This window comes from Dermacentor andersoni, chromosome 1 (assembly GCF_023375885.2).
Source record: "Dermacentor andersoni chromosome 1, qqDerAnde1_hic_scaffold, whole genome shotgun sequence".
NCBI lineage: Eukaryota > Metazoa > Arthropoda > Arachnida > Ixodida > Ixodidae > Dermacentor > Dermacentor andersoni.
Genome location: NC_092814.1, coordinates 29219447 through 29242972, shown reverse-complemented (window position 1 = coordinate 29242972; position 23526 = coordinate 29219447). Strand labels below are relative to the sequence as shown.

General features: G+C 44.7%; 1 protein-coding gene across 2 annotated transcripts in view; it reads right to left on the bottom strand.

Moving 5' to 3' along the window:
* Nucleotides 1-1954: 1954 nt before the first annotated feature.
* Nucleotides 1955-23526, bottom strand: part of HPS1 (Hermansky-Pudlak syndrome 1 protein) — a 58229-nt gene continuing 36657 nt past the window's right edge. For both annotated transcript variants that reach the window (XM_050193359.3, XM_055061272.2), the window contains exons 13-14: nucleotides 18758-18846; nucleotides 1955-2587 (exon numbers count right to left, since the gene is read on the bottom strand). In XM_050193359.3, the coding sequence (XP_050049316.1) occupies nucleotides 2437-2587; nucleotides 18758-18846 (240 nt within the window). In that variant the 3' untranslated portion in view covers nucleotides 1955-2436. The remainder of the gene's footprint in view (nucleotides 2588-18757; nucleotides 18847-23526) is intronic.

The following is a 23526-nucleotide window of genomic DNA, read 5'->3' as shown; positions in this document are numbered from 1 at the left end:
TGCGATCCACAATAGCAAGATTTGGGGAAATCTGATCCACCACACATGGCCATAGCAAGCTAGGTTTGAGATATGCAGAGGTAGTTGGGCAGTGTGTATTATTGCAATTAATAATTGGTTTTCTGAGTTATACCTAACTGAAACTTTGTTTCAGCGTGTCGAAAACACTAATATGGATTTTGCAAGCTCCCTTTGCTTAAATCAGCATTTTGGGGTATCAAACTCGGCGTATCAAAATATATGTTGAGGATTGCCATATTGAGAACATGACTGCTGGCTGGGCAAAGTTGGCACATTGCTTAGACACAACCCATGCTGCTTATTTATTTCAGCTTGCTTTCATGTGGCTATTTGTGTGTTGGCCTAGAATTGCCTGTTGGTGATAACCCAAGAAAGCTAATGTAGTGGTACCTATAGCTGGTGCAGCTGTACATCCATCATGGTGGACATTGAGATGATCGCAACGTTGCCAGAGTGTGTACGTTAGGGAAAAGAGCAGAGTTTTTTGTGTGGCAGTTCTCCTCAGATGTGTTTTAATTCTTTATGGAGGTAAGCGTTAAGATTTTGTCATAACTGTATAAATCTTGTGTACATGAATGCACTCGCATTAAACACCTAACTGCATAAAATTGCAAATATTGCAAGTGCAGGAACCTGTTGTTTCGCTTGCGTGAATTAAAGTATTTATGGAAGTGTGTCGCAAAGCATAAAATTATCACACATACGGCAAGGTGAGGTGCGATAAATTCTCAGACATGCGCTTAATTGCGCTTTTGCTCACTTCTCCACAACGTTTGGTTTAGTGTTAGTAAAGTGCTGTCAAACTGTGCATGTATTGTTGCAGTGTATTGCAAGTATGAAAAGTGAAGTTGAAAACAACGAAGTGCAGTTTGCGCTCATGTAAGCAAACATAGTAGTCAAAGAATTGTGTTTTGCAGTTTGAGAATGAGTGACTCGGGAGGCATATACAATTTCTAGCGATTGGAAAAGACTGACAAGGATTAAGTTTGCCAGCAGTGAAGAAAACCAGCGAAAGGTCAAGCAGTCATTTTTTAAAATAAATATTGCCCATCTTTTCAATTTACTTTTTCGGTCTTTGAGGAATGCAAGGAAAGATAATGGGGCAGGGAGGGCAAAAAGACGGCTACAGCAACTGCTGGGGATCTGAATGTGTGCGATTATAGGAAAGGTACATTATGGGTGCCTGATGCTTGGGATGGTGAAAGAAGCATTGTGATGCATCCATTTACGAGGCATACTGCATATAACAGTTGCGTGTGACTTTCTTTGTGTCACTCAATGTTTGACAACTATTTTCCGTTTTGATTATTTAGTGCACAAATCAATATCTACTTTCTCAGAATATTGCACACATTTTCTACTTTGGAAAGACATTGATAGAAAGTTGCCTGCGTTCCTTTCTGCGCCTGGAAAGCAGCAATTGCGTTTTCAGGCTGGTCATTACATTGCTGGTTCATAAACTGTGTCGCACTGCCACCATCTGTGTCATTTGCGAATGTAAGGGGGTCAAGGAACACCAATTACATTCTGCTCCCTTGCGTGGGCACTAGGAAATGTGGAAGGGGAGAACTGGCATACACTGTCAAGCCTCAATATTCCTTTTCCGTTGCTTCAGCTACAGGACTGGGTGCCATCCTTTCACACACTAAAAACCAACCTGTTGTATTCAGTGTTTTCAAGTCCACCACTGTTCTGTACACATTTACTTCCTTGTCAAGTTTTCTAAAACTATATAGCAGCAAAATCAAGTCCATTACTGATGCTTCAGACAATGCTGTACGACGCTGCCACAGCATTCAGGCACTATGGTACACATGATGGGGAGCCATAGTACGTACGAGCCTCTGACACAAGGATGGAGAAAGTGTTTAAATGAATGCTGCACAGCCAATGTGGTAATTTCTTTTGTCAGGAAAACGATTAAAATGCAGAATCCAAGTGGTGAAACCAGAATTTTATCTTTTTAATAATCATCAAAGCTACAAAACTGAAGAGCAACCTCACCAATGTTGGGAATAATGTTCCAAAGAGTTTAAAGCATAATCAATGGTTTTGTTACTTTGGAGATAAACTGCACGTGTGAACTTTATGCAAATGCCATGACATTATATACAATATTCTTGGTGGTGCTCCTTTCAGCACCAGCTAATGCAATATTAAAATCTGTTACTGTTATGAAAATGTAAGGAAACCTAAGGTTAGTTTAAAAGGTAATAAGAAAACTTAGTTTTATTGAACAATGCAGACCAAGAGATGTGATCTCGTTGCCAAACCTGAAGGGGGGGGGGGGGAAGCCAGTAAGCACAAAATCTGCTTTTACAGTTCAAATAAAAATATGGTCACTGTACAGAACAACTGCACTCTTGCACATCAGGGCCAGAACTAAGCATAGGCAAGACTGAAAAGAAGGCTTCTTCAGATGCAGAGGTCCCTCAGTGACGAGGGAAGTAGTTGCAGCTGCTCCAATATGGTGGATGCAGGAACACTATTTGCGTGGGCACACATGAACTCCAGGCATGAGAGTTGGTCCAGCGATACGTCTGGGAAGCAATAGCGCATAAGCTGCCTGCAACAAGAAAAAGAAAGGTGCAAAACAAAGGTGAAGTCTCCAGCAGTATGAAAAACAAGGCTGTAGCTGTCAGGAAGGTTTAAATTAATTACTGCAAACTTGGGGGACAGTTGTGAAAACGGGAGTCCCTGCCACTCCGGAGTACACTCATTGTGCGTTTTCAGCGCACTCCCTGCCTCAAGAAGGAACTTATGCAAAAAAGAACATTGCATACTTGTTTTAAATTATGGGGTTTTACGTGCCAAAACCACTTTCTGATTATGAGGCACGCCGTAGTGGAGGACTCCGGAAATTTTGACCACCTGGGGTTCTTTAACGTGCACCTAAATCTAAGTACATGGGTGTTTTCGCATTTCGCCCCCATCGAAATGCGGCCGCCGTGGCCGGGATTCGATCCCGCGACCTCGTGCTCAGCAGCCTAACACCGCATACTTGTTGTGCAATTTATTGAGAAGTCATCTAAAGTCACAAAAAGCTTGTGCAAGTTATTTCTGACTGCAGGTGATGCAAATGTCTCCGTGCTCTGTCTCAGCAGGGCAGCCATGATGAACCAGTGTTGAGGGTCTGTCCGCGTTTTGACAAACGAAGAGATTTATAAACTGCTGATGAATGACTGAATTGAAAGGAAATGACAATGGAGAACCAGCTTCTGTGTAGTCTGCTAAATCAACACTTGCGGGAAAGAAAAAAAAACCGCTGCCGAAACTGAGGATTGAAAGGCAGCCATAATTATGGCCAATGTGGCAGGTCCATCCATCCAGACCATGATGGACGAAGAAATTTACGTACTGTTCACAATACTAAGATAGGAGAAGGCAATTATGTGGCAAATTCCTTAAGAGCTACACAACTTGAAAATAGAAGATAGAAATAATAATAGCTTTGCAAAGCATGCCAATAAAAGGAGTCACATGATTTCAATGTAGAAAGGGAATTTTTGCCAATTTTGCTTGAAGCTATTATGCAGCAATAAAATTCGCGGTACCACAATATGAAGCTTTGAGTGTCTATCACTATTGTAGCTCAAACTGGAGCAGATGAGCATCCATTTAAGGTGCTCTTTCAGGCTACAAAATGTGCGGTCCATGTCCCCTAAATTCAGTGCATGCTTAGTTTCACAACCAGTGGAGCATGACTAAGAGAAAAGTTCTACAGAAGCAGAAGTTTGCCATTTCATCAATTTTGTCCTCAGATGACAGCATAATACGAAGCCAATGGGATTAAGTGCTATCTTTTTAAAACAATGGTAAAGCATGATGGGGGCCTCATTAGATGGACCTATTACATGTTAGCTAAAGGACTAACTATAGTCGGATACAACTTTAGAAAAAAGGGGGCGTTTACTCCTCCGAGGCGGAGGCACACGAGCACCCACCAATGAGCCCGCCGACAGAGAAGATGGCCGCCTGCACTTCGCACTGGGCGAGGTCGCGACAGCTGTGTGCTTCAGCCCCTCGTCAGTGTGAATTCCAGAACTGTTTGTGATGGTCTATCATGCCGGAAATATTACTACGAGCTTACGATGCGGCATTTGTGCCGCGTGCATTTATTCTGAGCCGTGATCCGGCAAAGGAACATTGCAGCGAGCATCGCTGGCGCTGCGCTACGCTTTGCCTGAAAACAGGATCCCGCGGCGACCGCTACAAACACACATCCTGCGTGTTTGTTCCATGTTGTTTTATTTCGCTCCCGAGTGAAGCTACGACGAGAAAAGTTTTCCAAAACTGGTGCCTACTGTTAGCGGCGGGTGTGTTCGTGTACTGTGTCGCTGCGTTTTTCGTCGGACGGGGTGAAGTGATGGAGCAAAACCATTCTCAGGAGAAATCAGAAAAGTGTGCGCGCATGAAACAAACCTACGAGTGTCTCAACAGAAAATATTTGCAGAAGAAGCCTTCAACGCAAAGATTTGTCGCCGTCAACTTAGCGTGAAGATCATTGTCAGCAGTGAGATAGCCGAGCGTCTAGCGACGGTGTTCGAGCGTTGTGTAGCACCGTTGATTGATTGCTGTCCACCAGTGCTCACTGCACGCGCATGCTGTAGAATGCGTGCTGTGAAATTGTGAAAACACAAACCAAAAAATATAAATTTTATGCTATTTAAAACCAGGACTATTTATTTAAAACGATGAATGAAGCATTTTTGTACTTTCCTGCCTCGACCATATTCTCGCCCCAGGTTTGTAATGGTTGCGATAAATGCATTGTTTTATATAAGTACTTTTTCAATAGCAACTGATTCATTTTAAGCTTGGAAAACGAGTAGTAGATACGCCGTGTACATGTAAACAAGCGCAAAAGCCTTGCAGAGCTGCTCTTTCTACTTTTGGCACTTACAATGAAGCTAAAGAGCAGATGACAGGCAGCGTTGTAGAAGGCACGGGCTTATTTTTCTGTCGCTATCCGGCATGTGCTGTAGCACATGAGAGCTCTGCTAAACCAGTCATAAAAATACAAATGTCTTTACTTATGCCGAGAATTACGCATTTCAGGAGCACTTATTTTCGAGTGGGACTATTTTAGTCGCGGAGGCAATCGGCCGTCGAGCTTCGGTCATCTGGGCGGGGCCTCCCCTTTTTTCTAAAGTTGTATCCGACTATAGTAGCATGTAAGAAGGCAGACCACAGTTACACAAATGGGGCTGCAACCACAATGCTACATCAAGGCATTGCTCAGGGAACATGCCCCTTGCCTGCTTTCTATGTGCTCAACATGGTAATGCACATGTAGAACTCGTTCAACAACACAGCTACATACTCAGTTCCACACTTAGCAGGAAACACTGTGGACGGGACGTTTCACACTAAACTTGCGGCCAAAAAAAATAATGCACCACATATTGGAAGCTAAACACGAAAATTAACTTCATATTGCAGGCAAAAAACATGCGAGCTGTGCCTAGCGGACATTAAAGGGGCCCTGAACCACTTTTTATTGAAGAGGATAAATGCATCTGAATTTAAAATAAGTTATTTCAGAAATACTTTGCCGCAAAATGGACTTCAATACGTTCAGAGTTATTGGCAATCAAACACGGCCTTCGCAGTGCTTCTGCTCATTCTTCAATGCCTTGCACTGTGAAGTCTATGGTGAAGTGGGGTGTGCCCACAACACTCCGCCTTCTAAACGTCACCATGGCATGCAGTTCAAATTTCATTTTGGATGTTAACGTAGACGCCACTACTTCCGATTTTGGAACCTACGACGCACCAAACGTAAGCCAAATGTGGTTGTCCTCAGCGAGCCACAGTGCGCTTAGCAAGTGGACTCGTCATGGCACCCCGCGGCGGTCGCGGTATCTACACTGCATAGCAGACTGCAGCTACATGCAACTGTAGCGCATATGTGCAGTGTTTGCTTTATGCACAACAGGGCTTGAGAGCATGCTCGCTCGCACTCATATGCTACATTGACCATGCTACGTGGTGCGGACTGGCTTTGTCCTTCACCAGCTTGACCGTCAGATAGTAGCCACATCCAACTTGAGCATTTTTGAAGCGCTATCAATTAGTCTACCAAGGCGTCCAACCAGGAGCGGCCAGGAGTGAGCACGCACTGGCAAGCGTGTGTGTGGTGTGACCTTAAGTTTCAAGCAGTGCAAGGCTAGTTGAGCATTCAGAACTAGTCAAAATTAGCAAGACCCGCCGGCTATAACACCGATAAGCAGGGTGGCCACAGTTTAACTCCTACACGGGCAGCTGCGGCCGAGCGTGAGCAGACGATAGTTGGCTTCTTCCAGAACTATGTAATTATTATGAAAATTCAAAAGCACATTTTCGCTTACTTTCGCCTGTTTATTGAACTTCATCAATAAATAGTGTTACGGGGATGTTGGGAGTATATAAATACTGTATTTACAATATATACACAAGCAGAGTCAGTGTAGTTAAAAATGGCTGACCAGCAACAACACGCAGCAGCCAGCGTCTCGCGATCTTCTTCTTCCTTCCTCTTCTTTTATCCTTCCATAACAGGAGCCCTGGGTGCTGAAGTGCCGTCTTGGCGCATGGTCGGCGAAGAATTGCGAGAGAAGTCTGGCTTCAGCCACGAAACGTGCACGACGTCAACAAGCGTCGGACTTGACGTCAACGGGTTTTATGTTAGGCTTAAAACAGTGCTTAGGACCTAAAGCAAGGGTTTTTCTATGGGTATCACTTACGATGGGGCCTCCAAGAACCAGTACGTTATTTGACGGTGACGTTTTAAGCATACCGCGCTGGATAACCAGGTTCGTCCCGGAAGAAGAACGCTTGCGCTGTATTTCAGATTGCATTGCTAGCATTAAACAATCAAATTCTCATTTTAAGACATCTGACCCTGTCCGACCATTAGTTAATTACTTTGTGGAGCATAAATTTAGACCAGTAATATCTGACAAAGAAGGTTATTTCGTAATTATGCCAGATGACATGTTTTCAGAAAAAACGATTTCAGCCACAGAAAAGAATTTACAGCCAGTAAAACTTAAGCCTTCGGCAGTTAAGCAACGTGCGGTTGACCTCCTGTCAAGACAATCTTGATAGGGCTGTCTCTAATGTCAAGAAAGCAAAATCCCTCACCTTAGAACTGTTTTTCTCGGCGAAGACCCATAAGCAACCATAAGCAAGAAATTCCTTTTCATGCGTGTCAGAGAAAGGGACGTGGCAGGTCTGTGTCGCTAACACTTATGCATTCTACAATATAAGCACTTATGCATTCTACTAACTCTTAATTCTTCTGTCACCCGCCGTGGTTGCTCAGTGGCTATGGTGTTAGGCTGCTGAGCACGAGGTCGCGGGATCGAATCCCGGCCACGGCGGCCGCATTTCGATGGGGGCGAAATGCGAAAATACCCGTGTACTTAGATTTAGGTGCACGTTAAAGAACCCCAGGTGGTCGAAATTTCCGGAGTCCTCCACTACGGCGTGCCTCATAATCAGAAAGTGGTTTTGGCACGTAAAACCCCATAATTTAATTTTTTTTTTTTTTTACAGAACTGCTTAGCTTCACTAGTTTTTTTCAGACCCCTTTTGCTTGCGTAATTATCAGGCACTAGTTCAGTATTTGAGAGAGGAAAATCCTGGTGATTGTACAGCTTTTAGTATGGATATCGAAGACCTGTATTATTCCTTGCCGCATGACGGGTTGCTAAATTCCATAAATGAGTGCATCAAAGAACAAGTGCAAGAGTCGGCTTTTATTGACAGATGCGGTGTTTCCACGGGATCTTTTCTAGAAATTTTTTCAATGTACTTGAAGTTGACGCTGATTGAGTGGAGAGATAGCGTTTTTCTGCAGAAATCAGGCATTTGTATTGGCTCAAAGGTTGCCCCCTATTCTTAGCAATATTTACCTGAGTAAGGTTGACAGCTGCTTGGAGAAAGCCTTAGGTGATAACGTTATCAAGATATTTCGTTACGTTGATGATTACCTGATTTTCTGTAATAGGGAAGAATTCGATTCCGCTGCTACCTCAGTAAGTGAGCAATTTAAACTCTATGGAGGAGAATTAAGGTTTACCAAGGAATTTCCTCAGCGACGCATAATTCAGTTTCTTGACATTTCCTTGGTCTTCGAACAAAATCACGTTTGTTGGCAGTACCCCCAAAGATCTTTGAAGCCGTTGCTAAACTTTCAATCCAAGCATCCCAAAGTAGTCAAAAACGGAATTGCCATGTCATGCCTTAAGTCTTCTCTCACCAGATCCTGCATGCACAAAATGAGCGCCAGTTTTAATGCGCAGGTCCGGCGCCTATTAGAAGCAGGTTATCCTAGTGTAGCAGTGGCCATTGTGGCTGAGCGCCTAAAGAAGTCGGTTTTGAGGGGGACGGACGTGATTACAGAAAGCAGTAATAGCAAAAAAAGAGTAGTGGCTATTCCGCACATTCATTCAGTGTCACACAGGCTTAAAAAAGTTGCAAGTAGATGTGACGTTAATGCTGCTTTCACTGCTCCCAATAAGCTAGGCAAGATATGCGCTACCGTGCAGAGAAAAAAGGAGCAGGTAAAAGGCAAAAAAAGAACAGATATTTGTCCAGTGAAGCACAATAAGAACAACAGGTTTACTGACTGTCGTATGGGCGTGGTTTATAAAATTCCCCTTAGCTGTGGCCAGTTCTACGTAGAGAAAATGGGGCGGTGTATCAATCGGAGGCTAATGGAACATAAAAGGTCGTTAACCAGTGGATCGCCTTCTAATCTTTCCCTACATTGCCGAGATTGTAACTGCATGCCAGAGTTAGATGAATGCGCGATATTGTACAGGCATAAGAATGAAGATGCGCGTCTTATGGTAGAGGCATGGAATATCTATAACGGTGGAAGTGCGTGCGTGAGTCAGCCTTCGATTACTTTACATAAGGAAGAGATTAAATGCCTTAACAGCCTTAACAGTGTGCCGCGTTAGAGAATCCCAGTTAAACGTTCTCACACGTTTATCTACTTCATTAGAATTCAAAACATATTACTCTACAGTCTTTGTTTCAGTTAAAGCAACAGCATCTCCTGAAACTACTATAGCGATGAAGTAGTGGTCCGATACTTTTTCCTTAATAACACAGCCAAATGAATTATATTTGCATATTTTTGTGCTGATATGGTCTATACACGACTTTGTTAAATGATGACCGAGAATTTCCTCTTGTGTATAACTCTGAATTTTGTTTTTGAGTCCGTAGCTTGCCAAAAGTGTTAAGTAATCAGATGTTGCGGGCTTATTTGTTGTAAAAATGTCTATATTAATATCACCGGCCAAAATAATGCTGCTTCTGTCTGCGTACTTTTTGAGGAAGCTTGCCAAATTGTCTAAAAATATATTTATGTTAGTGCTCGGTGGCCTATAAACAGCACATACTGTAAATTCCAGATCTGCTTTAGTGATTAGTACAGTAACAACTACAGCATCTTGAAAATCAAAGGACACTCGTTCACAGTGCCTATCACTTTTCACATAGACCACTACGCCACCACCTCTTTTGTTATCCCTGCACAAGAAGAAAGACTGAAAACCATGCAGTGCAAAATGAGCACATTCATCTTTTGAAATATTGATTTCTGTTAAAATTAAAACATGTAATGATGGCAATGCTTTAGCTAGGTGAATCTTTAACATGTCCCAGTGTTTGCGCAGGCTTCTCACATTCACATGGATTCGCTCAAGCAATAAGCTACTGGAAAGATCTGACGCCCACTCGTCTTTCCTTGATAGCCATTGTTCAGTTGAGTGTACTTGGTCAAACATTTAAATTATTTTATTTAAGCCTTGTTCATTGTCAATGCATAACACTGACGTTCCTTCGTGTTTCCTTACAAGTATTCTGCAATTGCGCACCCAGACGGAGCGATATTGCTTATCTTTCGCCATATTTTTTGTCATCCATAGCAGTTTCTTCACTCTGGAAGTTAGATTATCGTTCAAGTATATCTTTTCACCCTTCAGTCTGTTCTGCTTTTCAATCCATCGCTCTTTTATTTCACTCCTTGAAAATTGCACTAGAATAGATGGGATGGAGTTAGCTTTGCCTTTGATTCTGTGCACAGCTTCAATGTCGTCGTGACTGGGCCTAGGAAGTTCGAGTTTGGTTGCAATAGATTCCACCACCTTTTGTAGGTACTCATTATCACTCACTTTGACACCATGGATTTCTAAATTGCTTCTTCGTGAATACCGTTTAAGATCATCTACTGATTGCTCCATATTCGACAGCCGGTCAGATTTGGCCAAAAGCTCGGCTTCCAGTTCAGTTACTTTTTTGTTTGTTTCATTAAGTTCCTTTCTCATCATCATCATCATCATCAGCCTGGTTACGCCCACTGCAGGGCAAAGGCCTCTCCCATACTTCTCCAACTGCCCCGGTCATGTGCTAATTGTGGCCATGTTGACCCTCCAAACTTCCTAATCTCATCTGCCCACCTAACTTTCTGTCGCCCCCTGCTACGCTTCCCTTCCCTCGGAATCCAGTCCGTAACCCTTAATGACCATCGGTTATCTTCCCTCCTCATTACATGTCCTGCCCATGCCCATTTCTTTTTCTTGATTTCAACTAAGATGTCATTAACGCGCGTTTGTTCCCTCACCCAATCTGCTCTTTTCTTATCCCTTAATGTTACACCTATCATTCTTCTTTCCATAGCCCGTTGCGTCGTCCTCAATTTAAGTAGAACCCTTTTCGTAAGCCTCCAGGTTTCTGCCCCGTACGTGAGTACTGGTAAGACACAGCTGTTATAAACTTTTCTCTTGAGGGATAATGGCAACCTGCTGTTCATGATCTCAGAATGCCTGCCAAACGCACCCCAGCCCATTCTTATTCTTCTGATTATTTCACTCTCATGATCCGGATCAGCAGTCACTACCTGTCCTAAGTAGATGTATTCCCTTACCACTTCCAGTGCCTCGCTACCTATCGTAAACTGCTGTTCCCTTCCGAGACTGTTAAACATTACTTTAGTTTTCTGCAGATTAATTTTTAGTCCCACCCTTCTGCTCTGCCTCTCCAGGTCAGTGAGCATGCATTGCAGTTGGTCCCCTGAGTTACTAAGCAAGGCAATATCATCAGCGAAGCGCAAGTTACTAAGGTATTCTCCATTTACTCTTATCCCCAATTCTTCCCAATCCAGGTCTCTGAATACCTCCTGTAAACATGCTGTGAATAGCATTGGAGAGATCGTATCTCCCTGCCTGACGCCTTTCTTTATAGGGATTTTGTTGCTTTCTTTATGGAGGACTACAGTGGCTGTGGAGCCGCTATAGATATCTTTCAGTATTTTTACGTACGGCTCGTCTACACCCTGATTCCGCAATGCCTCCATGACTGCTGAGGTTTCGACTGAATCAAACGCTTTCTCATAATCAATGAAAGCTACATATAGTGGTTGGTTATATTCCGCACATTTCTCTATCACCTGATTGATAGTGTGAATATGATCTATTGTTGAATAGCCTTTACGGAATCCTGCCTGGTCCTTTGGTTGACGGAAGTCTAAGGTGTTCCTGATTCTATTTGCGATTACCTTAGTAAATACTTTGTAGGCAACGGACAGTAAGCTGATCGGTCTATAATTTTTCAAGTCTTTGGCGTCCCCTTTCTTATGGATTAGGATTATGTTAGCGTTCTTCCAAGATTCCGGTACGCTCGAGGTCATGAGGCATTGTGTATACAGGGTGGCCAGTTTTTCTAGAACAATCTGCCCACCGTCCTTCAACAAATCTGCTGTTACCTGATCCTCCCCAGCTGCCTTCCCCCTTTGCATAGCTCCCAAGGCTTTCCTTACTTCTTCCGGCGTTACTTGTGGGATTTCGAATTCCTCTAGACTATTCTCTCTGCTATTATCATCGTGGGTTCCACTCGTACTGTATAAATCTCTATAGAACTCCTCAGCCACCTGAACTATCTCATCCATATTAGTAATGATATTGCCGGCTTTGTCTCTTAACGCATACATCTGATTCTTGCCAATTCCTAGTTTCTTCTTCTCTGCTTTTAGGCTTCCTCCGTTCCTGAGAGCTTGTTCAATTCTATCCATATTATACTTCCTTATGTCAGCTGTCTTACGCTTGTTGATTAACTTCGAAAGTTCTGCCAGTTCTATTCTGGCTGTAGGGTTAGAGGCTTTCATACATTGGCGTTTCTTGATCAGATCTTTCGTCTCCTGCGACAGCTTACTGGTATCCTGTCTAACAGAGTTACCGCCGACTTCTATTGCACATTCCTTAATGATGCCCACAAGATTGTCGTTCATTGCTTCAACACTAATTTCCTCTTCTTGAGTTAAAGCCGAATACCTGTTCTGTAGCTTGATCTGGAAGTCCTCTATTTTCCCTCTTACCGCTAACTCATTGATCGGCTTCTTATGTACCAGTTTCTTCCGTTCCCTCCTCAAGTCTAGGCTAATTCGAGTTCTTACCATCCTGTGGTCACTGCAGCGCACCTTACCGAGCACGTCCACATCTTGTATGATGCCAGGGTTAGCGCAGAGTATGAAGTCTATTTCATTTCTAGTCTCGCCGTTCGGGCTCCTCCACGTCCACTTTCGGCTATCCCGCTTGCGGAAGAAGGTATTCATTATACGCATATTATTCTGTTCCGCAAACTCTACTAGTAACTCGCCCCTGCTATTCCTAGTGCCTATGCCGTATTCCCCCACTGCCTTGTCTCCAGCCTGCTTCTTGCCTACTTTGGCATTGAAATCGCCCATCAGTATAGTGTATTTTGTTTTCACTCTACCCATCGCCGATTCCACGTCTTCATAGAAGCTTTCGACTTCCTGGTCATCATGACTGGATGTAGGGGCGTGGACCTGTACAACCTTCATTTTGTACCTCTTATTAAGTTTCAGAACAAGACATGCCACCCTCTCGTTAATGCTATAGAATTCCTGTATGTTACCAGCTATATTCTTATTAATCAGGAATCCGACTCCTAGTTCTCGTCTCTCCGCTAAGCCCCGGTAGCACAGGACGTGCCCGCTTCTGAGCACTGTATATGCTTCTTTTGGCCTCCTAACTTCACTGAGCCCTATTATATCCCATTTACTGCCCTCTAATTCTTCCAGTAGCACTGCTAGACTCGCCTCACTAGATAACGTTCTAGCGTTAAACGTTGCCAGGTTCATATTCCAATTGCGGCCTGTCCGGAGCCAGGGATTCTTAGCACCCTCTGCAGCGTCGCAGGTCTGACCGCCGCCGTGGTCAGTTGCTTCGCAGCTGCTGGGGACTGAGGGCCGGGGTTTGATTGGTGTGTTCATATAGGAGGTTGTGGCCAAGTACTGCACCAGGGTGGCCAATCCTGCTCTGGTGAGGGAGTGCGTTACCGGTTCTGGTCACCGGGATCAGGCCACACTCCAGGCCTGTTTACGCAATTTTATCAACACGCGGAATTTTTTTTTTTTTTTTTAATCCGGTGGAAAATTGCGCGGCACCGGGATTCGAACCACGGACCTCTTGCACGCGAGGCGGGTGTTCTACCTCTACGCCACCGCTGCACCTCTTTCTAAGTTCCTTTCTAAGTTCATCCAACTTTTGCAGGATAATTAGATGAAAGCAATCCCAATGCTGTCTCAATACCCTGCATTGGCGTCCTCTGCGCCAGCATTTCCTGGTTGGAAGCCTCGAGCTTGGCCAACTGCACGTCTTGCCGCCTTTCTAACACATCTAGTCGACTCAGTACGACATAAGTTTGGCCAGTACATGTGTCAGTGACATCTCGACCAATACATCTGTTGCTCTAGCCTTCTGGCTTACGCCGTCACCATTTCCAGTTAGCAATCGCGATGCACGATTTACGCAAGTCAGACACACCCACTGTTGTCTTTCCTTAGTAGAAAAGTTTTTCAAGTTCGTTTTCGTAACCCTCAAGCACTTTCCTGCATGATACCGTTTGTCGCACTCGGCACATGTGAGGCTCTGCAAAACATCAACAACCGATTTCATGCATGCAAGGCAATCAAACTCAGCCATCATGGAAACACTGGTGCAGTCCAGCGGAGAAGTGTGCAACAATGAAATAAACAATAATACCTAATTAAGCATTCTCACCTATAAAGCAAAGAAGCGGTCAGTCTTCACTTTGCAAGTACTCCGCCGGACTGCAACAAATGCCCAGTAGGCAGCGCTTTTATACCCTGCTGGTTCCGACATCTAGCGATGGATGGACACTTTCCCCAGATAACGTGGTTGAAATCATGGCCATATCTTGCTTCCGAAGACACTTTGCCTGCGGTGCTTTGTGACGACGCATGCTCAGTCTTTTCTTTTCCTTTTCGGCCGGGAAAGCTTGGTTTGGAAGATCCTTGCTGCTTTCTTCAACTTCGGCGTTTCCTATAAAGCAAAGAAGCGACCAGTCTACATTTTGCAAGTACTCCGCCGGACTGCCGCCAGAGTAGAAGGGCGTTCGTTGGCTCTGGGATTGGTGACAGCACACACAGAATGTAAACCAATGTTTTCAAGTTCCTGGCGAACGATGGCTTGTATTAGGGGAACTGAAAAAGCGGTAGCATCAGGGCTATGCGAACAGAAAGCTGTAGGTGCCATCGCATCCATTTCACGTCGAACGATTCGCACCACGTCCTCTAATGGCGATGCATGCTGCTGTGCGGGGTTGATCTTCACACGTCGATGTTGCCGCAGTATTGGGAAGTCTGGTGAATGGTTGCAAGACATGTCTGCTTTTGGCCTGCTCGAATTGTCGGCACTCCTTGATAATAGCATCAACTGTAGAGCAGCTTTTGCACATGAGCCGATTAAAGGCGTCGTCAGCAATGCCCTTCAGCATATGCCCAACCTTCTCAGCTTCTGTCATGTCGTGATCAGCTTTATGACAAAGTGCTAGCACGTTCTGGATGTACGAGACATAGGACTCCGCGGGGGATTGGGCACGGGAGTCCAGTTCCTGCTTTGCGGCAATTTTATGGCCGGCTGGTTTGCCCAACGACTCTGTCAACTTCTCTTTGCTCTGGTCCCAGCTGGTTAGCTCCTCTTTGTGGTTTTCGTACCACACCTTTGCCGTGTCTCTTAGGTAGAACAACAGGTTAGCTAGCATAAGCGTAGGGTCCCATATGTTGATTCCACTCACGCGTTCATACATCGCCACCCACTCCTCAACGTCGGTGCCATCGGCCCCGCAGAAAGTCCTACGATCCTTGGGTTGCACAACCACAACCGTAGAGGACAGCGACGTAGCTGACGACGGTGACGTTGGAGGCGGCAACGCCGTTGATCCCACATGCTCACTGTCATTCATGGTGGGGACGGTGATGCGACGTCCACTGCGGAGCTCCATTTCCAGCCGTGGTACCCAGCACCTCCACCAATATGTTACGGGGATGTTTAGAGTATAGAAAGACTGTATTTACAATATATACACAAGCAGAGTCAGTGTACTTAAAAATGGCTGACCAGCAACAACACGCAACAGCCAGCGTCTCGCAATCTTCTTCTTCCTGCCTCTTCTTTTATCCTTCCGTAATAATATACACAGCAACATAGGAAGAAGCACACTACATTTGCCGGCAATGGGCAGACACATGTGCATAATCATTCTTGTCCAAGGACAATTCATGCTCCCTAAGTCTTACATTGATGCACCGATTGGTTTGCTCTATGTACACTCACCCACACTTGAGCGGGAAAGAGTACACCATGTTGGTAGTGCAGCCTACATACTTACTAACATGATCAACTTTTCACCTTACATTAGAATTACGCTCTGCTCCACTTGCTCGCCTTTCGACTGCTGGACAAATAGCGCTCAATTTTTCAGGAGCCGAAAAGACAACCTGCACCCCATAACGACCTGCAACGTTCTTCAGGCCATGGGACAAGCGGTGTGCATAGGGTGCAACAACCACATTCTTTTTCCTGCTTTTTCCTTCGGCCTCCTGCCTCCTCGAGTTCTTTACCTATTTACTCAACTTCTCACAGCTACCCATTATTAAGCTGCCTCGGTACCCAGCTTCCTTCAGCCTGACTGCCTGATGTGCAAAGGCATCAGCCAATGCATGCCCACATGTTTTTACCAGGGCGGAGACACAGAGTACGGAGACGCAAATGGCATTTTTTATGACTTTGGAATGACCTGAGGTGAAGTTCAAGGTTGGTAGAATGGGGGAAAGATTCCCAACACACATGGTCATCTAAAAAACATAGTCTAAGGTGCAGTGTCATTAACCCTTTCGCTGTCACGGACGTACCGGTACGTCTTCGCGCTTCCCCCCCACAGTGTCACTGATGTACCAGTACGTTCTCTATCGTGCATTCAAAATTTCGCGCCTGAGCGCAAAGCTGGCGCTCCTGGACTGGCCACGCCATCTGTTGACTCTTTCTACAAGTTCGTATTTTCACCTCAACCTGTGTTAATCCATGTATTGAAAAGTACGGTGCGACTGCCACTCACCCCTCTCTCTTTGCTGAGTGGCGCGGTGGCTCCACGTTCGCTGTATCATGCGTCGCGCGCGTGTGGTTATGGGTTCAAGGGTTGTTCTGCCATCTCCGCTGGTTTGAAGGTTTTTATTTTTCTTCTGTTGGTGCGTCTTCTACAGCGCATCAAGTTCAGAGGCACGCGCCGCGCCGTTGCCTCTCCGAAAAGAGTGACTCGATTGCTGCTTTCGCTCTCTCGCCGCACCCTCGCTTCCGACTTGCAGCAGTACACGTAAAGCCCTTCAAACTTTGTTTTAGCCTTTTTCCATCTCCCTCCGTCTTCTTGATCACGCAACGTCCCATTTCTCTCCGTTGTGCGGGCGACTGAAAGCGCATCCTCCCTGCACGTGGTTACTTTCAGATGGCCGAGCGCGAGGACCTTCGTCTGCTCATTGGAGCAGTGGCTCAATTCCGATTCAGAATACGAGCCGAGCTCGGATTCGGACTCGGACAGTCTCATGCGAGGAAGAGGTGAGTGCCGCATCGTCAGATTCGTATGTTGAACGGATGTTATAGTCAGGCTGATGATGATGATGATATTTACTAACAAGAGCTGCAGAACACTGAAATGTGTATATTGCATTGAGTATGTTGTCTGTATACCAATCATAATCAAAAATAAATTGCTATGTTCATTCCCTGTTATGCTCGTTCCCTGAAACCAAGCCGACACTGGGGGGGGGGGGGGGGGGGGGGGGTCACGGCCAGGAAGGTCCGACAGCGAAAGGGTTAATGTGCAGTGTCAAGGCGTGCATTACGGAGCAGAATGATGAAATGGTTTGTCCAAAAATGTGGTGTTACTGTTGAAAAGTTTCCTTGAACTTTTGTCATGCTACCTGAAGTCGACAATAGTTGGATGGAATTACTTGCTTTTCATACAGAACGCTGATATCTGTATCTAATCCAGAGTGGCTCCTGTCCTAAATAGCATTTTTCCGGCGCAGGTGGATGTGGCATTAGAACGCCGTCTTTCTGGGATAGCCATCAAGACATTCAGATATGTTGATTTTTTGGGGGTCTAATTGACAGAGATGACTTTACCAAGAAGTTGCAAGAAATAATGGGTCTTTTCAGTGACCTTGGTCAGGGTTTGAGGTTCATCTCGGAGCAACCAAATGAGGGTGAACTACAATACCTTGAACTTAGACTACGTTTTTTAGACGACCATTCTGTTGGCAATATTTCCCCCGTTCTACCAAGCCCCTGTTGAATTTCACCTCAGGTCATTCCAAAGTCGTAAAAAATGCCATTTGCATCTCTGTACTTTGGGCCGCCCTAGTAAAAACATGTGGGCATGCATTGGCTGATGCCTTCGCACGTCAGGCAGTCAGGCTGAAGGAAGCTGGGTACCCAGGCAGTTTAATAATGGGTAGCTGTGAGAAGTTGATTAAATGGGTAAAAAACTCAATGAGGCAGGAGGCCAAAGGAAAAATCAGGAAGAATGTGGTAGTTGTACCCTATGCACACCACTTGTCCCATGGCCTGAAGAACGTTGCAGGTCGTTATGGGGTACAGATTGTCTTTTTGGCTCCTGGAAAATTGAGTGCTATTTGTCCAGTGGTCTAAAGGCGAGCAAGTGGAGCGGAACGTAATTCTAATGTAAGGTGCAAAATGAATCATGTTAGTATGCATGTAGGCTGCACTACCAATGTGGTGTACTCTTTGCCGCTCAAGTGTGGGTGAGTGTACATAGGGCAAACCAGCCGGTGCATCAATGCAAGACTTAGGAAGCATGAATTGTCCTTGGACAAGAATGATTATATATATGTGTCTGCCCATTGCTGGCAATGTAAGTGTAAGCCTCTGCTCAAAGAGACAATAATTTTGTTTAAGCATACTGATGTGTCCACCAGATTAGTCATGGAAGCAGCCCACATTGAGCGAAATGGCACGTGGTGCATTAGCCGGTCTTCAATCGCGCTTTCTCAGCAGGAATTTACCTAGATAGCTCGATACAGTAACACACGTCCTGTATCCTAGTGGCCTGGCTGCGCGTTCCTCAATTGACTATGTGATCGCCTATGTCGCTTATATTCCTGATGTATGTTTCAGTAAACTTAGTTGTGAGTCAGCGCTCATCCTGTGTCCTCTCACTCCGTCGTCGTTTTGCTCGCACTGTTACCATTATGAAGGTTTCATTATGGGTTTCATGGCTTACCACAACGCCGTTCGGGGTACTCTGGTATTCCAGAACATTCCAGCAAAATGTTCCTCCTTAGTGCCCCCTTTTAGACCAACTGAGCCACTCACCTGATCAACGGGAAGCAATTAACACTTACCCATAAAAGCTACTGGAAACCACTCCTGGGTATGACATTTGCTGTAGGCTGGCAGGGTTCACAGCACACTTGGGCTTCACAGGTTTGCCCTGGGAAGCAGATCATAAGACAGCACTGCATTTATGTGATACCAGAATAGTAGAAGAGCAGCATGAAGTGCTCATAATAATATTGGTCTTCGAGTTTATTTCTTTGGCAGGATCAATGCAGGTGACGCTCATGGGAGGATCATGGAGCAAATTGATATACAACATGAGTTGCACTGACTCTAGGATTGGTGCATGCAACTTACATAAGAGAACTTGTTTCAGTACCAAAGACGCCCAGAAAGAAGCCATAAACAGTTGAAATGCACACTAAAGCATCACAAAGTGGTTTATGCACATCAACACTACCATCATAATTAAGCAAAAAAAAAAAAAAGAACTTGACGTGGGTAGGCCTGGTGTGAAATTGGCCCATGCATAGGTATTGCAATGACTTTGGGATTTGCCCTCACACTTTGCAGCAGCATCTTTGACAGGTGCAGCTACAGGCGACGCTTTCACGTTGCCATGTTTACGGGGTGTTAGGTGTCTTCACTGTGCTCTGCTTATACATGTGTAGAGGGCATGGGAGAAGTAGCAGGGTGCTTGCTCCCCCAGATGAACACCTAGCATTGTGAATTGTGTGACTGAGTGTCTGTCTTAGTAGGCAAGTAAATGTATAGCATTGTACATATAGTACTTCCAAAGCATTGTACATGCATAATGTCATCTGCAGTTTGTCTTAACAGAAGTGATCCACAGAACAAAAAAAATCAGCTATTCCTGAGGCACCCAAATATTGATGACAAAACAATAAACGAAAAGCATTAAAACCAAAAGGCAGACATAAGAAAGACCATATGAAGCTAACAGATAGTGAAGCCAAGGAATGCATAGATGAAATTATTTGTGATTTTAATTGAGGCTTAGAAGTGATAAGGTAAAGGGAATTGAAAGTGGAAAAAAAAATTATGCAAATCCCATGCACTGTGGGAATCAATGCAAGCGAAGCTTTCCATGCTGGATGCTTTGATTGGCGATAATTTGCAGTGATGTTGACCGCTAAAGCTTAATTTCTTCAACGTTTAGGCTAACACGAGAGTGGTGAGTTGATGTTAAATGTTACCTTGCGTGCACCACTGCTGTTTGTCTGCATAGTACACAGAACACACAGGGAAAGGTGTTTGCTTGAGGCGTTGCTGTGTGCCATATTTTATAACCTCTCAGAGGCTTGAGCGTCATCATTTCCTCACATGGCACATCGCATTGTGGAAGAAGTATTAAACTTGATTTGAATTATGGGGCTGTGCATGTCAAAACCACATTCGGATTATGTGGCAAGCCATAGTGGTGGACTCCGGATTAATTTTGACATCGTGATGTTCTTTAATGTGTCCCAAAATCTAAGTGCATGTACGTTTTCTATTTCGCCACCGTCGAAATGTGGCTGCCGCAATTGAGATCAAATCCACGACCTTTAGCAATGCCATAGCCGCAAAGCTAAAGCGGTGGCCACAGAAGTCCTGATTTGACAGTTGACCACTCCTGTAGTGTTTCCTGGACCCTGCGGTGCACTTTAAGTAATGCGGCTCTGATTCTATGCGCCCTGCTTAAGTTGTCCACTTTACATCTTTGCATGGCGTTTATTTTTCAGAAATAGCAGCAACGTACTGCACCGTACCTTGAACTTAAGCTTATCCTGTTTCCCCGCAACCGCTGTCGTATAGTAATGGAGTTTCCTTGCCTTCTCACGTGACCTCCCCCCTCTCTTATATGGGAACTGCCTCTTCTCCCTTCGTTCTTCTCTTCTCTACAGTTACAGGTTAGTAGAAAGGGAAGCGCTACAGTTTCTCCAATGCTTCTGAGGGGAGTATCAGATAATTACAGCTGTCAAGCGGCTAATGTGGCGGCAGCCAGGGAGCTCCAGAGGGCATTGTGCACGTTCGATGCGGTGGGGTGAAACGAGTTTCTCCCGGAGCGCTTCCTCTCTTACTCGCGCCTTTCATCTATTTACATGCTCTGAACCACCCCCAGACGTGGTGTGCACGACAGCAGCAGCCCACACCAGCAGCAGCAGTGGGAAAGTCAAATGAAGAGGAAAATAAAGCTTTGCTTTAAAGAACAACTTGCTGCCGATAGGAGCCACACCTACACGCTCCACATTAAGCGTGCATTCCCACAACCACATTCTTGGGTATTTATGCATGTGAACAAGGTATAACCCTGAAAGTGTTAGCCAGCGCCACCCATGGCCATGATGGCAGATTTGGGTTTGGCTCCCACCAGGTACAAAGTTTTTTCTATCCACTTTCATTTCCCTTTACCTTTACTCCAATTAATACAACAAAAAGTTTCCCATATGCATTCCTTGGCTTCGTTATCTGTTGCCTTTGTATGGTTCCAACTAACAAAAATTGGACCCCTCGGTTCCCCTTCTCATTCAGACATAAAAAGAGACATTTATTAGAGTTGCATGATACGAAGTACTGCTTTATGCATTCTTAAGATAATAAGCTATTGTTGCTTACTGGCACTGTGAAATTCTGTGCACTGTCAGAAGCGCTGACATTTCACCTAGCTTGCTCAATAATTTCTTCAGTGCTCTCATGTTGTTAAAAAAAAATTCACCACAATATTCAAGAGATTGCCAGCTGCGAAATGCGATACATTTTCAATTACTGTTTCTACATTGTCAGCCCAGCAGGTTTCCATGTCATCTGCACTGATGTAGCCATTTATGTCCACAAAAATATCTATTTGTTTCTCATGAAGCTAGCATAGTCTCTTCCATCAAGTACACCTGTCTGGGTGGGCAGCTGGACTAGCAGTTCGTATTAAGTGGATTTTCTTTGCATCGGGTCTATGGCAAACAAACCAAATGTTCACACATTGTTCCTCATATTCAAAAATTCAGCACAGCTGGGTTCATCTTAACAACATCTACTGTAGTTGAATAAGCAGCATCTACCAGCTCTGCCATTACACGTAATTCATAAGTAGCTTCATACCAGGCATTTTTTTAGATTCATGACATTTTTAAAAGCAATGCAGGAAAATACATCCTTTGTTGAAAAATAAATATGGTTGAACCTTCATATAACAAACTACAACTTCTATTAACATCTTGTCCATAGAACATATATTTTGAACCTCGATATAACGCAATGTGTTTATATACAATTTCAACGTAACAAAATTTCACTGGCACAGCAAAGGAATACCGAGACAATAAATGAAAACTTCCACGGATGCAGATGGCCAAATGGTTGAATTACCGTATAGGCTCGTGTATTGGGCTGCACCTTGGCAGCCCAATATTTGAAGAAAGAAAACAATTCAGCAGAGAAGCAATCACATTCAGTGCCCCAATGCCGCACGGACGCATTGGAAAATTTTTGCTCGCTGCATACTTCTGCATGCCACAACTAGATGGCGAGAGCTGCGCATTACATGCAGTACATCCAGGGATCCAGGGTGCGCATAAGTCAAGGCTGTGCCGGCACCATTTTGACAAAAAGGTTCAGTCCCGTGTAAGAGCTGCACTTTACCAAAATTGTGAAAAAAAAAAAAGTGCGGGCCTTACACGAGTCTATACGGCACATGCGGACGCTTGCGATCGCACCTTTCAAATTGCGTGCCATGTATGCGACCACGTATGTGGAGTGGCGTCATGTTTCGTATAAAGCCTAAGTGCGATACGATCATACGCGCCCTGCACGCTGTATGCTTTAGGTGCAAGTGAAAGCGTGTGAGGGAGAAGGATGGTGGCTTGATGAGCGCTGTCTTCCTGTGCAAAGGGGGAGGGGAGCGAGCTCGAGCAATGCGATCAAGTGAGGGGGGGGGAGGGGGCAGGCTGGCGGCGCGTCTTCTTTTCTAATTGGCCATGGCTGCACATGGCTGTCGGCATGACTAAAGCCATACGCAGCCAGCGCACTTTGTTTTAGAGCTAACCTGCCACATGTGCAAAGACTGGGTGAGCTGAGAGGGCATGGCATCGTTTACTGCCTTCCTTTATCGCTGGAGGATGCGTTGAAGTGGGAGGCAGTCGAAGCATTCACTCCCTGCTGCCGGCGCTTCTTATAACACTGTCCCACTGCGGGTGACACTATCAGCCGCGGGGGTGGAGTGGATATGAAAATGTGGCTGGCTTCACTTTGTACCACTGATGCGAAGATATCGTTGACACGGCATGAAACCGCATTTTTCATCACTGGCTCTCAAATTCAACGAATATTTTTTCTTATTCAAATTTGCTTTTTCGATTGCCTAATAAGTCGGAAAATTTTGCGGCCTCTGCTGTGTAAGAAAAATCCATTGGCGACTGTACCTATTTGCATAAAAGATCAAATTTCAATATAACAATATGTTCATACAACGAAGTAATTTGTGATTTTACCAACTTCATTACAGATTAAAGTTTAGCTGTAGTTACAGAAAAATGTCAAGCAATTTTTGCTAAATGTAAGCACTGAAAAATTAGAAGCCTGCACATGAGGCATCAGACTGTAAATTCACTCCATGTTTTCTCAATTACTGGTTTGGACTAGCCTGCAGTGCATGTGACTATCTATGGCTCAAGAGGCTCAGTCCACTGAGTTGTAAACACAACTGCTATTGTGTTTCAGAGTAGTTTGTAGCAGTGTAGACAAAGATGCTGCAGTTCCTCTTAAAGCGAACCGCTTTCTTTGGCTCTTCTGTCCATTTTTATGGTTGGTGGCCGGACTTCCTCGATGTAAAAGGCAC